This window comes from Sarcophilus harrisii, chromosome 6 (assembly GCF_902635505.1).
Source record: "Sarcophilus harrisii chromosome 6, mSarHar1.11, whole genome shotgun sequence".
Lineage (NCBI taxonomy): Eukaryota > Metazoa > Chordata > Mammalia > Dasyuromorphia > Dasyuridae > Sarcophilus > Sarcophilus harrisii.
This window is the reverse complement of record NC_045431.1, coordinates 77,829,999-77,842,977: the sequence shown is the minus strand read 5'-3', so window position 1 is coordinate 77,842,977 and position 12,979 is coordinate 77,829,999. Positions and strand designations below refer to the sequence as shown.

At 38.2% G+C, this 12,979-nt stretch overlaps 1 protein-coding gene across 1 annotated transcript in view; it reads left to right on the top strand.

Moving 5' to 3' along the window:
- TMEM154 (transmembrane protein 154) overlaps positions 1 to 12,979 on the top strand; it is a 72,735-nt gene that overhangs the window by 28,922 nt on the left and 30,834 nt on the right. Inside the window, exons 2-3 of the mRNA XM_023505930.2 lie at positions 4,664 to 4,951; positions 5,055 to 5,093. Of these exons, the coding sequence (XP_023361698.1) occupies positions 4,664 to 4,951; positions 5,055 to 5,093 (327 nt within the window). The remainder of the gene's footprint in view (positions 1 to 4,663; positions 4,952 to 5,054; positions 5,094 to 12,979) is intronic.

Below are 12,979 nucleotides of genomic sequence, written 5' to 3'. Positions count from 1 at the left end.
GTAACTTGTAAGCATGAGAAGAGGTCAGAGCTCTAGAAGAAAGAGACAGCGATATTAGGCAAAAACATTCTTGTATCGTACAAAAGGAAAGGACATCAGTGGGCTGCAAATGCAGATATGTTACTGAATAAATCTGTTTTGAAAATTCTTCTCTGTAGGAACAGATCACACAACCTCTTTCACCATGCACATAGTAGGCACTTAATAAGTACTTTTTGAATGGAACCAAATTAGTAAATGGTCTTCAAGAGATGTGATGATAGCAAAAGACTAGAAACATAGTAGATAGATAATCATTGATTGGGGAACATCTAATAGTGCATGAATATAATGGAATATCACTATGTTATAATCCATGAGAAATATGTTGGCTACAGAGAAGCATCAAAAGACTTACCTAGACAGATGTAAAATAAATCAGGTAAAACCAAGAGAACAATATGCACGATTACTATAGAGGGAGATGTCTTCTTGTCTCTCTTCGTTGGGACCAGGATTTTTTTCGTAATTTTTCAGCATTTATTTTTGATTATTTTAAGGCGGTTGTTCTTATCATTTACATTGGTATAGTCATTATGTTTTCTTGGTTTCATGTGCGCACACTGCATGTGTTTCCATATTTTCAATGTATTTACTAGTTTTGCTGATTTTTTTCCTCATTTTCATCTTTTTAAAAATTCTTTATTACAAGAGACAGCTTTCAGAAATGAGGGGGAAAGGGAAAAATATTGGCAACAGAAAAATAAAATGGCAATGCATTTTTAAAAAAGTTTCAATAGCTAAAAACATGTATCTAATTGCAGCTAACCTGTTGATCTATCTTCCCAACCTTAAGTGAGTTTCATTTAGACAATAGAAGCAAACTCTTTGCACATTGGTAGAACGTGCTAAAATTTAGATTCATTCCCTTGACATAGAGAACCCAGGATTACCTCTAAACTTGGAAAAAGCAAGGATTGACTGAAAGAAGAGTTTATCTGTACAACCAAAACAAGCAGATTCTCTTGGCAATTTTAACTCAAATCAGAGTAATTAGTTTATATACAAGTGTGAAAAAATGCAAAACTATCAATTCTATGTCCAATTTGACATTAAAAAATAGTATTGATAGCTGTCAGATCTTAGAGCTCAACTAAGCCAATTCTCATTTTTCTAGATAAGGGTAATAAAATCAAAAGAAGTGTTATAATAGGCAGTTTAGCTACAGAGCCAGCATTTGATCACTTTAGAGGCAGAGATATGACTTCATCTTCAGAATGACAGGACATTTTCCATAGCCTAGTCTTCTGTACCACCACTTCCACATTCAAATTCCCAGAAGCTGTCTGGGTTTGCCACTTATTGAATTTGGAGTGGCCAATCAGAATGGAAATTCTGGATATCCACATTACCTGCTGCTCTCCACACAAGCTTCTTGGGGGCTATAGTTCCCCAAAAGACCATATATCCTGCCATAATAAAAGCTAACATTTGTATAATACCTATTATGTGCAAAAGCTTTTCTAGTTAGTCACCTCATCCCAGCTTATTGGAACTATTTCCTATACTTTTTGATTTTTACTTAGGATCCCCCTAGTTAATGGAGGGAGAAGGAGGGAAGGAGAAAGAAAAGGAAGGCACATACCCAGAGACAGAGAGAGAGAGAGAGAGAGAGAGAGAGAGAGAGAGAGAGAGAGAGAAAGAGAGAGAGAGAGATGGGGGAAGGGAAAGAGAGGTAGATAGAAAAGAGTGAAGAGAAAGATAGATTCAGATAGAAGAGAAAGGGGAGAGAGAGAGAGATTACATTATCTGATTTTATCTGATCTTCACAACAACAGAATAATGTTATTATGTAACAATGTAAATAATATATAATAATGTATCGAAGGAAGATACATTATTATCCTCATTTTACACAGGAGGAACTGAGCCAGAGTTTAAGGACATGTCCAGGGTCACTTGGCTGAGGCCAGATTTGAACTGTATAGGTAAAAATTTTCTCAAATTGGTTCCCATTGAACTATGGGCCCCAGTTTACTCTGTTGAAAATGAAACCTTTCAACTTTTCTTCAGTTTACTATGAAAGTATGGAAAGATAAGGGGCAACTAGGTGAATTGAGCATGAGCCCAGGAGTCAGGAGGACTTGCATTCAAATCCAACCCCAGACTCTTACTGCTTCTGTGACCCTGACAGGTCACCTAATTTTGCCTCAGTTTCCTCATCTGTAAAATGAACTGGAGAAAGACATGACAAACTACTCCAGTATCTTTGCCAAAACAACAAGAAAAATAACAACCAACCAAAACCAACCCAAGTAGGGTTACAGAGAGTTGAACATAACTGAAATGACTCAACAACAACAACCAGAACAATATGGAAAGATGAATCAATTGGCAAGTAGATTTTTTAAAAATATGGATAACGGCATTCCTCCCACCTCCAAATGAATGCTGGTAAGCACATCTACTCTGTCTCAGATGCTCATTTACATGGTCATTTAAAAATCAAATACTTGGAGTTTGGAAAATGAGTAGTTTTCCTGTATGTTTTTCATAGTGAAAAATTTCTAGATATTCTATTAAATTACCATATAATAATTGAAGCTGCTTTCTGGTTCTTATGAAGCTGCCCCAAGAGAATTTCAAGTGATATGCATCTTGTTTTCATGAAATGCCCAGGAGGATTGTAGTCAGATAATCTCAGTCTAGCAGACAGAGTCCCACAAATTATGAGTCACTGTTTCAGAGATGGAAATCATCACATACAGTTCAGTTTTAATTTGTTCTCTATCATCAATTCCCAGTCCTTTAGAACTTGGATCACTTTTAATTACTTATTCAATTTAACAATGCATCCTTCTTCTTCCACTTCCCAAAGTGTTGTATGACATATGTTAATGCCACCATAGAATTTAAATTATTTGGTTTCAGAGAATTTCACGACATCCCTTCAAATAGATCACACAATCCCAAAGCTTGGAGGTCATGGAAGTTTTACCTAAATCTGAACAGAAAATATAGACAGCCTGCAGTATTTCTAAACTAAGATTGTGAATTGTATTAAATCAACAAAGCTTCTCAATGTGCTTTATTTATGTGTCTAAAGTATTTATTTGCTCTCTCTATCTTTCTTTCTGTCTCTGTTTCTGTTTCTGTGTCTGCCTCTGTCTTTTTGTCTCTGTCTCTCTCTCTTTGTATCTCTCTCTATTCTGTATATTCAAATATGCTGTTAATGCTCCTAATGTGTGAAATCAATTTTAGGTAGAGCACACTGGTAATTTCACTGGCATAGGGAATTCCTAATGAGAAAACTCCCTCTATCAGTGAAGCTCAGCACCAGCTCTGCAACTTAAAATCTGAGAGTCATACATGGGGCATCCAGAAGTTTAATGATTTGCCCAGAGTGACAGCCCATATATGTCAAGAGAGACTCAAACTTAGATCTTCCTGATTCAGAGACCCACTGCTCTCTGTCTGTGATGCCATACTGCTTCTCATATTTTAAGTCAATGTTAAATCAATATGCTAATAATCATAAAAATGATCGTTGCTCTTTTAAAATGATTTAAGGCTTACAAAATATTTTGCATATATTAGCTTATTTGATCCTCACAACAAGTTTGTGTTATAAACTGTTCTTATTCAGATAACATATCTGTGTGTTTGTATATTGTCTCATATATATGTATATCCATATAATTTGTTAATACTTCTCAGAACAAAATATGGAAGGGAGAAATGCCTGCAATAATACAGAAGAAAATGGTGAGGGTGAAGATAAAGTCACCTGGTCCCAGGGAACTGAGAAGGCAGAACCTTGACTTATCTCAGCCATGGTCCCTGGTGATCCAGCTTGGATGCTGCTGCTGCTGCTACTATAGCGAGCAGGAAAAACTGTAACCATAAAAAACTGTGAAAATAAGCCCAAAGCTTTTTTAAGACTTGACTAAATTTGACCATGAAAGGCTAATAAGCATGCAGTTGGGCAAAAAGAAAAGCTTATGATTCTGTGCCTTTTACTGCTCATTCACCTACCTGGAAGACTTAAGAGCTTTGGAATTAGAAACCTAGGAGACCCTGAATTTGAAAAACATTTGGTAGCTTTGAGATGAATAGCTCCTACACAAACAACTAACAAGGGGGCATCCTAAATTAAAATCAGGATGCAAAAGGAATGGTTCCTATTTGGTGTGGTGAGCTCTCTAACTAGAGAGACCTAAGCCCCTGGACCAGGAAGTTGCATCCAAAGAAGAGATTAAAATTTGGGATATTGAGCAGCTAAGGTAAATGATCTCTGGTCAAAGACATGACAGCTACCCAAGACTCAGTAGAAAGGAAGTCACTGTCACTAAAGGAAGCTGCATCTTGCTATTCATGTGTCCTTGGAAGAATCAGTTAATGTCTATGAGAAGGGCTTGGATAGACAACTTCTAAATGTCATTTCTAAATCTATAATCTTATATGTGAAAGCAAAAAAAAAATTTCAAATTAATCTTTGTATTTAAAAATGAATGGGCTTTCATCCTTGAAAAGGCTGGAAACCACTGCCCATACCAAATTGAACTAGAGAGAAAAGCGTTCGGTGAAACAAGTTTTCTCCCTGGGTGTGGACGGAATCACTTCAAAGTCATGAAAAACAACACATCAGCTTTGTCTGTGTGCCAATGTGTCTGTGTTTCTACAGGTTTTGCTACCGATTCAGAATATTCTGGAGAAGGGTCATTATTTGTCAGAGAAGAAATAATCCCTACAAATGATGTAAAACTGACTTCTGTCACAGAACAAGGAGAAGATGATTTCAGCATGGTGAATAGCTTCCAAATTCCAACTACATCTCCCTCACCTGTGTCAGAGAGCGTGTTGAGCCCAGAGTTTCTGCTAATGGTGGGGGTCCCACTGGTGTTACTGCTTCTGCTGTCTTTGCTGGTGGTTTTCCTTGTAAGATACAATAGAAGAACAAAATCCAAGCCAGGTAAGTATTTAAGTGTGGGTTTCCACAGCAGACAATTACTTTGAATGTTAAGATTACGGTAATAATGAAGTTTTGTTTTGTTTTGTTTTGTTCTTATATACAGTGTCTTCCAGTCAAGGATCTCAAAGTGCTTTACAGTCATGTGAGTAACACTGCAATCTCCAATTGCTTTTGGGGAGGGGGGAGAAAGAGCATTTCTAAAAGTTTAAATTCAAACATGGGAGTGTATCCAATTCGAATCAACATTTACTAAAAACCTTCTAAGTACAACGAATCATTCTAAGCAAGGGAAATAAAAAACAATCGGTGAGGACAAAACAGTCCCCACACTCAAGGTCTTTCTTTATAGGAAGAGAGGGGGAAACGGAAAGGGAATATGGCATAGACATGGTAATAAAAGACAATTTTGGGAAGGAGAGAATATGGGGTGGGAGAGAGAACATTTAAATTAGTAAGGGGTGGGAGTCAGACAGTTGTTCAATCATCTCTGACAGTGACCACCCTATTTGGTGTTTTCTGGGCAGAGACTAGAGTGGATTGCCATGATTTCTTTAGCTCTTTTTATAGATGAAGAAACCAAGGCAAACAAGATGAAGTGATTTGCCCAGGGTCATAAAGCTAATAAGTGTCTGAGGCTGGATTTGAACTCTGGCAAGTGAGTCTTCCTGCCTCCAGACCAGTACTCCATACCTGCTCTACAAGGTTTGGAAACATTAGTCATATTTGTTTTTGTTTTTTCTTCTGAGGCAATTGGGGTTAAGTGACTTGCCCAGGGTCACACAGATAGGAATTGTTAAGTGTCTGAGACCAGATTAGAAGTCCAGTCCTTCCTCACTTCATGGCTGGTGCTCTATCTACTGCGCCACCTAGCTGCCCCTGACCCTAGTCATAAATGTAGCACCCAGGACACCCTAATATTGCCCCTATGGGCTACTCCCAGGTCTACAGCCGCTCAAGGGTGAAATTATCCACCTCAATTCATAACCGATGAGCCCCCATTTCTATTGAATTTTCCTGACCAAACCAGAAGTACATATCAGAGTAAATATTTACTTAGACAGAATCCAAGGCAGAGAACTAATGTATGCGATCTGGAATCAGAGGGGTTGGGTTCGAGTTCTTCCTTAGCTACTTATTGACGCGCGCCATTGACCTCCTTTCCTCATCCAATGAAGTTGGACTAGACGGTCAGTAACATCCTATGACTCGGTGAGCAGGGCCTCTCAGCGCTGATCTCCCAAGGGGCTGGAGGCTCCAAACCGTCCCCACCCCCAAACAGCACCAAGGGAGTGAAAAGGGCAATTTCCCTCCCGCTTGGGTTTGTCCCGGAGATGACTATCCGTGAAGAGCTCCGCTGAAAACTCTCTGCTCCCGTCGCTGGCTTCTCAGCATGACACTGCAGACGCAAGAAAATGGAAGGTTTCTCCGACTCGTTCACTAGACAAACACCGAGACCTCGATGGCTTGAAGGCGCTACGTCTGCCTTGCGGAGAGCATTGTTGCTTCTTCCGGAAACTGCGAGAGGAAGGGCAAGGAAGACTCTTCGGGATAGAAATCTAACTTTCTTCTTTCTTCCTCTGGCTTCGAAAGGAGCAGGGTTCTGGAAAGCCTTGAATTTCAGCATCAGAACTGGAGAGGGGAGAGATTAGAATGGAGACATAAGTGAGCTGGGTTTTTTGTTTTTTTTTTCATTGAGAGCAAAACCAGTTTGGAGGAAGGGTTGGGGCAACCACACAAAGGATCTGCCATTTTAAGGTGCAGTTAACCCAAGAAAGAGTAACTGGTTTCCATCCCCAGGGCAGGTAGGAGGAAAAGGTGTGGCAGCCCGGGGGCGGTTACCTAGCAGTCCAGGCTAGCCAACTACAATGAGATGAGTTGTGGGAATTATCCTCCGCGCGGGGCAGAAGTATGCCCTCCCTGTGGTTAGGAACCTGGTTAAAACACAGTTCTGGGCCAGAAGTGAGTACACCAGTTAGGAAATTATTGTGATAGTCTAAATAAGAGGAAATAATGCCCTAAATTAGAGTGAGTGCAATAGAACTGGAAAAATAAAGTAGGGATGGGGGGAGGGGGCGAGAGAGACAGAGAGACAGAGACACAGAGAGACAGAGACAGAGACACACACACACAGACAGAGACAGAGACAGACAGAGATAGAGAGAAAGAAAGAAAGGGAGGGAGGAAGGAAGGAAGGAAAGAAAGAAGAAAGAAAGAAAGAAAGAAAGAAAGAAAGAAAGAAAGAAAGAAAGAAAGAAAGAAAGAGATGGAGGAAGAAAGAAAAAAGAAAGAAAGGCAGGGAGGGAGGAAGGAAGGAAGAAAAAGAAAAAAGATTTTGTCAGTGAAGAAGAATAAACAGGGCTTTGCAACTTGCATCATGCATCTACACCAGTGATGGGCTGAAGCCAGCTCAGCCCAACCCATGGAAAGTGATTGTTAAATTTTCAACACCAGAATTTACACTCTGGAAATTAGAAAATACTGCAAATCAGGGCTTGACTTCTCATTCTATTGATTGCCTAGATTTAAGAATGTGATGAAGAAAGGATCAATAATACAGATCAAAATTAAAAGTATGTCATGCTTAATTGTTTTTTGCTAACTGCTTGCTAAATATTTATTAGCACATCCCTGCCTATCAGTAAAGTAAGCTTTCCTTGAATCTAGGTAAGATTCTAGTTAGTACCATCTTTCTAAGTTATGATTTTCAGTTTATTTCCACTGTACATTCTGAGAAGGGCAGCCAGGTGGCATGGTAGATATAGTATGGAGTTCAAGGTAGGAAAACTCCTCTTGAGTTCAAATCTAATCTCTGAAGCGTACTAGCTGTGTAATCCTCAACAAGTCACTGAACCCAATTTGTCTCAGTTTCCTCATCTGTAAAATGAGTAAGAGAAGGAAATGGCAAACCATTCCAGTATTTTTGACAAGAAAGCCCCACATGGGATCACAAAGAATTGGATGCAACTAAACACAACAATATTCTGAAAAGATTTGAGTGCCCCCTAGGTTTTATATTTCATGATTTGGGGAGTATACCCATATTCCTCTGATGAAACTTTTTCATGATTTTATAAACTTCAGTCACATATCCTTTCTAGACTAAAAGGCTGTAATTTTAAAGTGTGTCATCCTACAATGGTTCTTCAGATTTCTTTGATCATTTTAGTTGATTGCTTTTGGAATATCAATAATTTAAAGCATTCCTCTCCCCTCCCCCTTACTTTTAGAGGCAGAAGATATTTAAATTCCTCAAAGAGTAATTCCTGAAGCAGTTTGGAATCTTAGAGATCAACCCTGCCCCACAACCCCATTTTAGAGAAGAGAAAACTGAGGTCCAAAGAAAAGAAGAAATTAGCTGTAGGTTGCCTTAATTAAAGTCAGGTCTCAATAAGAATTTTTATCTTCTTATTTCTGAACTACTGGTCTTTCACTTTCAGACTAAAATTCAATAATTAAGTTATAGCAGTATCATAGTCTTATACGAAAATAAGGCAATATTTTCATTAACTTAATTACTTGATGGAACAAATAATAAAAATAAGTTTAAGATTAATATCATACTTTGCTCACAATGTGCCTCAATAATAAATAGTGTAATTACTATTATGGTGCATTTTACAGATGAAGAAATTGAAATTAAGTGACTTCTGAAAGTTCACAAGGCTAGAAATATTTATTGAGCTTACTTTGTGCACAGTATTGATCTTGAGGCAGTGAGCACATGGATGTCTAAGACACTATTATTTCCACTGATGAGATCAGCCAAGCTGTTGGCTAGGTGACTGACTGGCCAATCTGATAAAGTAATTCTATTTGAGTATTAATGACCAATTGTGCTTTAATGGCTCAGTGACCTCTACATGTTGAAAGGGACTTTCTAGTTCCTGACCCTAAGTATCACAAGAATTTAATGCACCATAGCGTATGATTTGAGGCAGCAGGGCTTTTTTTTTTTTTTTTTTTTTTTTTGGCACCTTTCATATCATACCACATGGAGAACTGCTTGTTTTGCTGGAACTTAGTGACAACCTTATCTACAACATGGCTAGTGGGGGGGAGGAGGGGGAGTGAAGGGTGGGGAGGCTGAACTATGGTTGATGATAAGCTCACCACTTCACAAAGGCTGGTCCTAGTTTTCTCTCCATCTGCCCTGACAATCTGTTTGGGTCATGTTTACTGTTTGATGGAAAAGGGAAATTTTATAACTTGTAAACAACATGGGAAATGAAGATTCAAAATTTAAGGATGAGACAACTTAATATTTTTGCTCAGTCTTAGTCTTAATGAGCCAGATTATAAAAGGCTTTGAGTACAAAAGACGAGGACTTAGTATTTTATCCTAAAAGAAATATGTACCTGGTGACATATATATTTCAAACCATGAAAAAAATTCCTCTAATATATTTTTATTTCATTAAATATTTTCTATTAATATGTAAAAAAAAATTATTCATTAAAAAAATTCATTCCAAATTCTCCTTCCTGTTCCTCACTTCTTGGAAAAGAAAGGCAGATCACTTGATATTCATGATATATGTGAAGTCATGAAAAATATTTCCACATTAGCCATATCGCAAAAGAAAATAGACATCATTCCCTAATAAAGTAAGAAAGTGTGCTTCAATCCCCTTTCAAGTTCAACAGCTCTCCTTTGGAAGAGAGAGAATATTGTTCATCATGTGTTCTTTGGAATTGTCTTGGACTATTGTCTTGATCAGAAAAGCTAAGTCTTTTACTTTTTTTTTTTAATTTAATAGCCTTTTATTTACAGGATATATGCATGAGTAACTTTACAGCATTAACAATTGCCAAACCTCTTGTTCCAATTTTTCACCTCTTACCCCCCACCCCCTCCCCCAGATGGCATGATGACCAGTAAATGTTAAGTACATTAAAATATAACTTAGATACACAATAAGTATACATGACCAAAACGTTATTTTGCTGTACAAAAAGAATCAGACTCTGAAATATTGTACAATTAGCTTGTGAAGGAAATCAAAAATGCAGGTGGGCATAAATATAGGGATTGGGAATTCAATGTAATGGTTTTTAGTCATCTCCCAGAGTTCTTTCTCTGGGTGTAACTGGTTCAGTTCATTACTGCTCCATTGGAAATGATTTGGTTGATCTCGTTGCTGAGGATGGCCAGATCCATCAGAACTGGTCATCATCTAGTATTGTTGTTGAAGTATATAATGATCTCCTGGTCCTGCTCATTTCACTCAGCATCAGTTCGTATAAGTCTCTCCAGGCCTTTCTGAAATCATCCTGTTGGTCATTTCTTTTTTTTTTTTTTTATTTAATAGTCTTTAATTTACAGGATATATACATGGGTAACTTTACAGCATTAACAATTGCCAAACCTCTTGTTCCAATTTTTCACCTCTTACCCCCACCCTCCCTAAATGGCAGGATGACCAGTAGATGTTAAATATATTAAAATATAACTTAGATACACAATAAGTATACATGACCAAAACATTATTTTGCTGTACAAAAAGAATCAGACTCTGAATTATTGTACAATTAGCTTGTGAAGGAAATCAAAGATGCAGGTGTGCATAAATATAGGGACTGGGAATTCAATGTAATGGTTTTTAGTCATCTCCCAGAGTTCTTTTTCTGGGTATAGCTAGTTCAGTTCATTACTGCTCCATTAGAAATGATTTGGTTGATCTCGTTGCTGAGGATGGCCTGATCCATCAGGACTGGTCATCATCTAGTATTGTTGTTGAAGTATATAATGATCTCCTGGTCCTGCTCATTTCACTTAGCATCAGTTCGTGTAAGTCTCTCCAGGCCTTTCTGAAATCATCCTGTTGGTCATTTCTTACAGAACAGTAATATTCCATAATTTTCATATACCACAATTTATTCAGCCATTCTCCAACTGATGGACATCCATTCAGTTTCCAGTTTCTAGCCACTACAAAAAGGGCTGCCACAAACATTCGTGCACATACAGGTCTCTTTCCCTTCTTTATAATCTCTTTGGGATATAATCCCAGTAGTAACACTGCTGGATCAAAGGGTATGCACAGTTTGATAACTTTTTGAGCATAGTTCCAAACTACTCTCCAAAATGGTTGGACCCATTCACAACTCCACCAACAATGCACCAACGTCCCAGCCCCCCCACATCCCCTCCAACAACCATCACCATCCCTTCCTGTCATCTTAGCCAATCCGACAGGTGTGTAGTGGTATAAGCTAAGTCTTTTACAACTGATCATCCTTATAATGTTACTGTTACTATATCATAGTTCTCCTGTTTCTTCTCACTTCACTTTGCATCAGTTCATATAAATCTTCCTGGGTTTTCAGGAAAGAAGTTTTTTAAGTTGAGTATTGAAAGCCCTTGGTCCAACCCTTCAGAAAGTCAATCTCACTTTATTGGGGACTTCTCCCCCCCTCCCCATTACTGAGAAAGAAAATAAATAAATTATGTAGCACTATAATGCTCTGAGATTTTCTAGACAGTGAGCATTTGAACACTTAAATGTGTGGTTGTTATTATTTACTTATTACATGCTTCAGTATGCCAGTTCAAGTAGATAGTTACAAGGAAAACTTCCTTTGAATGGAGCTGCTCCAGCATGGTGCCGGCTTCCATGCTGAGTATCTTGAACAAAGAACACAGCTCATTCTCCTATGTTTGTCATAAGAACAAGACTCAGTTTATTAAATCTCTGGCCTCCATACTTTTGCACAGGCTGTGCCCCATTCCTAGAATGTTCTCCTCCCCTATCTTTACCTCTTTGAATCCAGTACAATGTAAGCTATTTGAAGGCAGAGTCTATTTTGTTTTTGTCTTTCTTGCCAACACCTAATATAGTAGTGGCCTGTGAGAAGCTTTAAGAAATGCTTGCAGATGACTAACTATGATGGATTTAGTTCTTCTCAGCAATACAGTGATCCTAGACAATTCCAATAGATTTGGGATGGAAAATGCCATCCACATCCAGAGAGAGAACTATGGAGATTGTAGATTGAAACATGGCATTTTCATCTTTTTTTGTTTGCCTACTTTTTATTTGTTGTGTTTTTTTCCCTTTTGGTCTGATTTTTCTTGCACAACATGACAAATGTGGAAATTGTCTAAAAGGATTGTGCATGTATAACCTATATCACATTACTTGCTGTCTTGGGAGAGGAGAGGTGCTGGAAGGAGGGAGAAAAAATTTGTAGCACAAAAATGAATATTGAAAACTATCTTTTCATGTATTTGGAAAAATAAAATACTACTTGGAGAAAAAAGAAAGAAATGCTTACAGAATTAAATGTAGTGCAGTGTAGGAAAAAAAGCATGTTAGTTTTTAGAGTCAAGACACTTTGCTTCAAATTCTAGTCCTGTTCAACTCCCGACCTCTCCACTTTCTGAATGTCACTTAAAGTTCCTGGGCCCCAGTTTTCTCGTCTGAGTATTAGCCTAAATGACCTGAAAATCTATGACATTGACTTGGAAATTTGAGCACACTCAGACATTCTAACAATATAAAATTAATGGGGAGGCAGGTGTCCTAGGGAAAGACTTCCTGCACTAAGTGAAGTTGAAATGGAAAGAACTCAATTTGGAACCAGAGGACTCCCATGTCAGTTCATTGAATTCAGATGCTGTTCCTGGCAACAAGGCAAAGCAATAAACGTTTTAAAGCATTGGGAATATAAACACAAGCAAAAAGACAGTCCTTGACCTCAAGAAATTTATATTCTAATGGGAGAACACAGTACATTAAAGGGAGCTAAAAAAGGTAGGGGAAAGAGGAGGAAGAGACTCATGGAAAGGCATGGTAAGAAGTAGAGAAAGTCAAACTGAGCCAAGAGGGGAATGAAGTTTGGCCAGCTTATGCCCTTCCTCAAAGTGAAGACCTTGGAAGAACTCAACAATGAGATAAAGGAGATGGTACTGCAGAAAGGTATTTTAGGGTGAGGTTCTGAGTTAAGTTGGCAGCTGAGGCATGGTGTCAAAGTCTGCAAAGTCAGCAGCAGAGCCAGGAAAAGACTAAAGATTGGCTGACCCAGGCT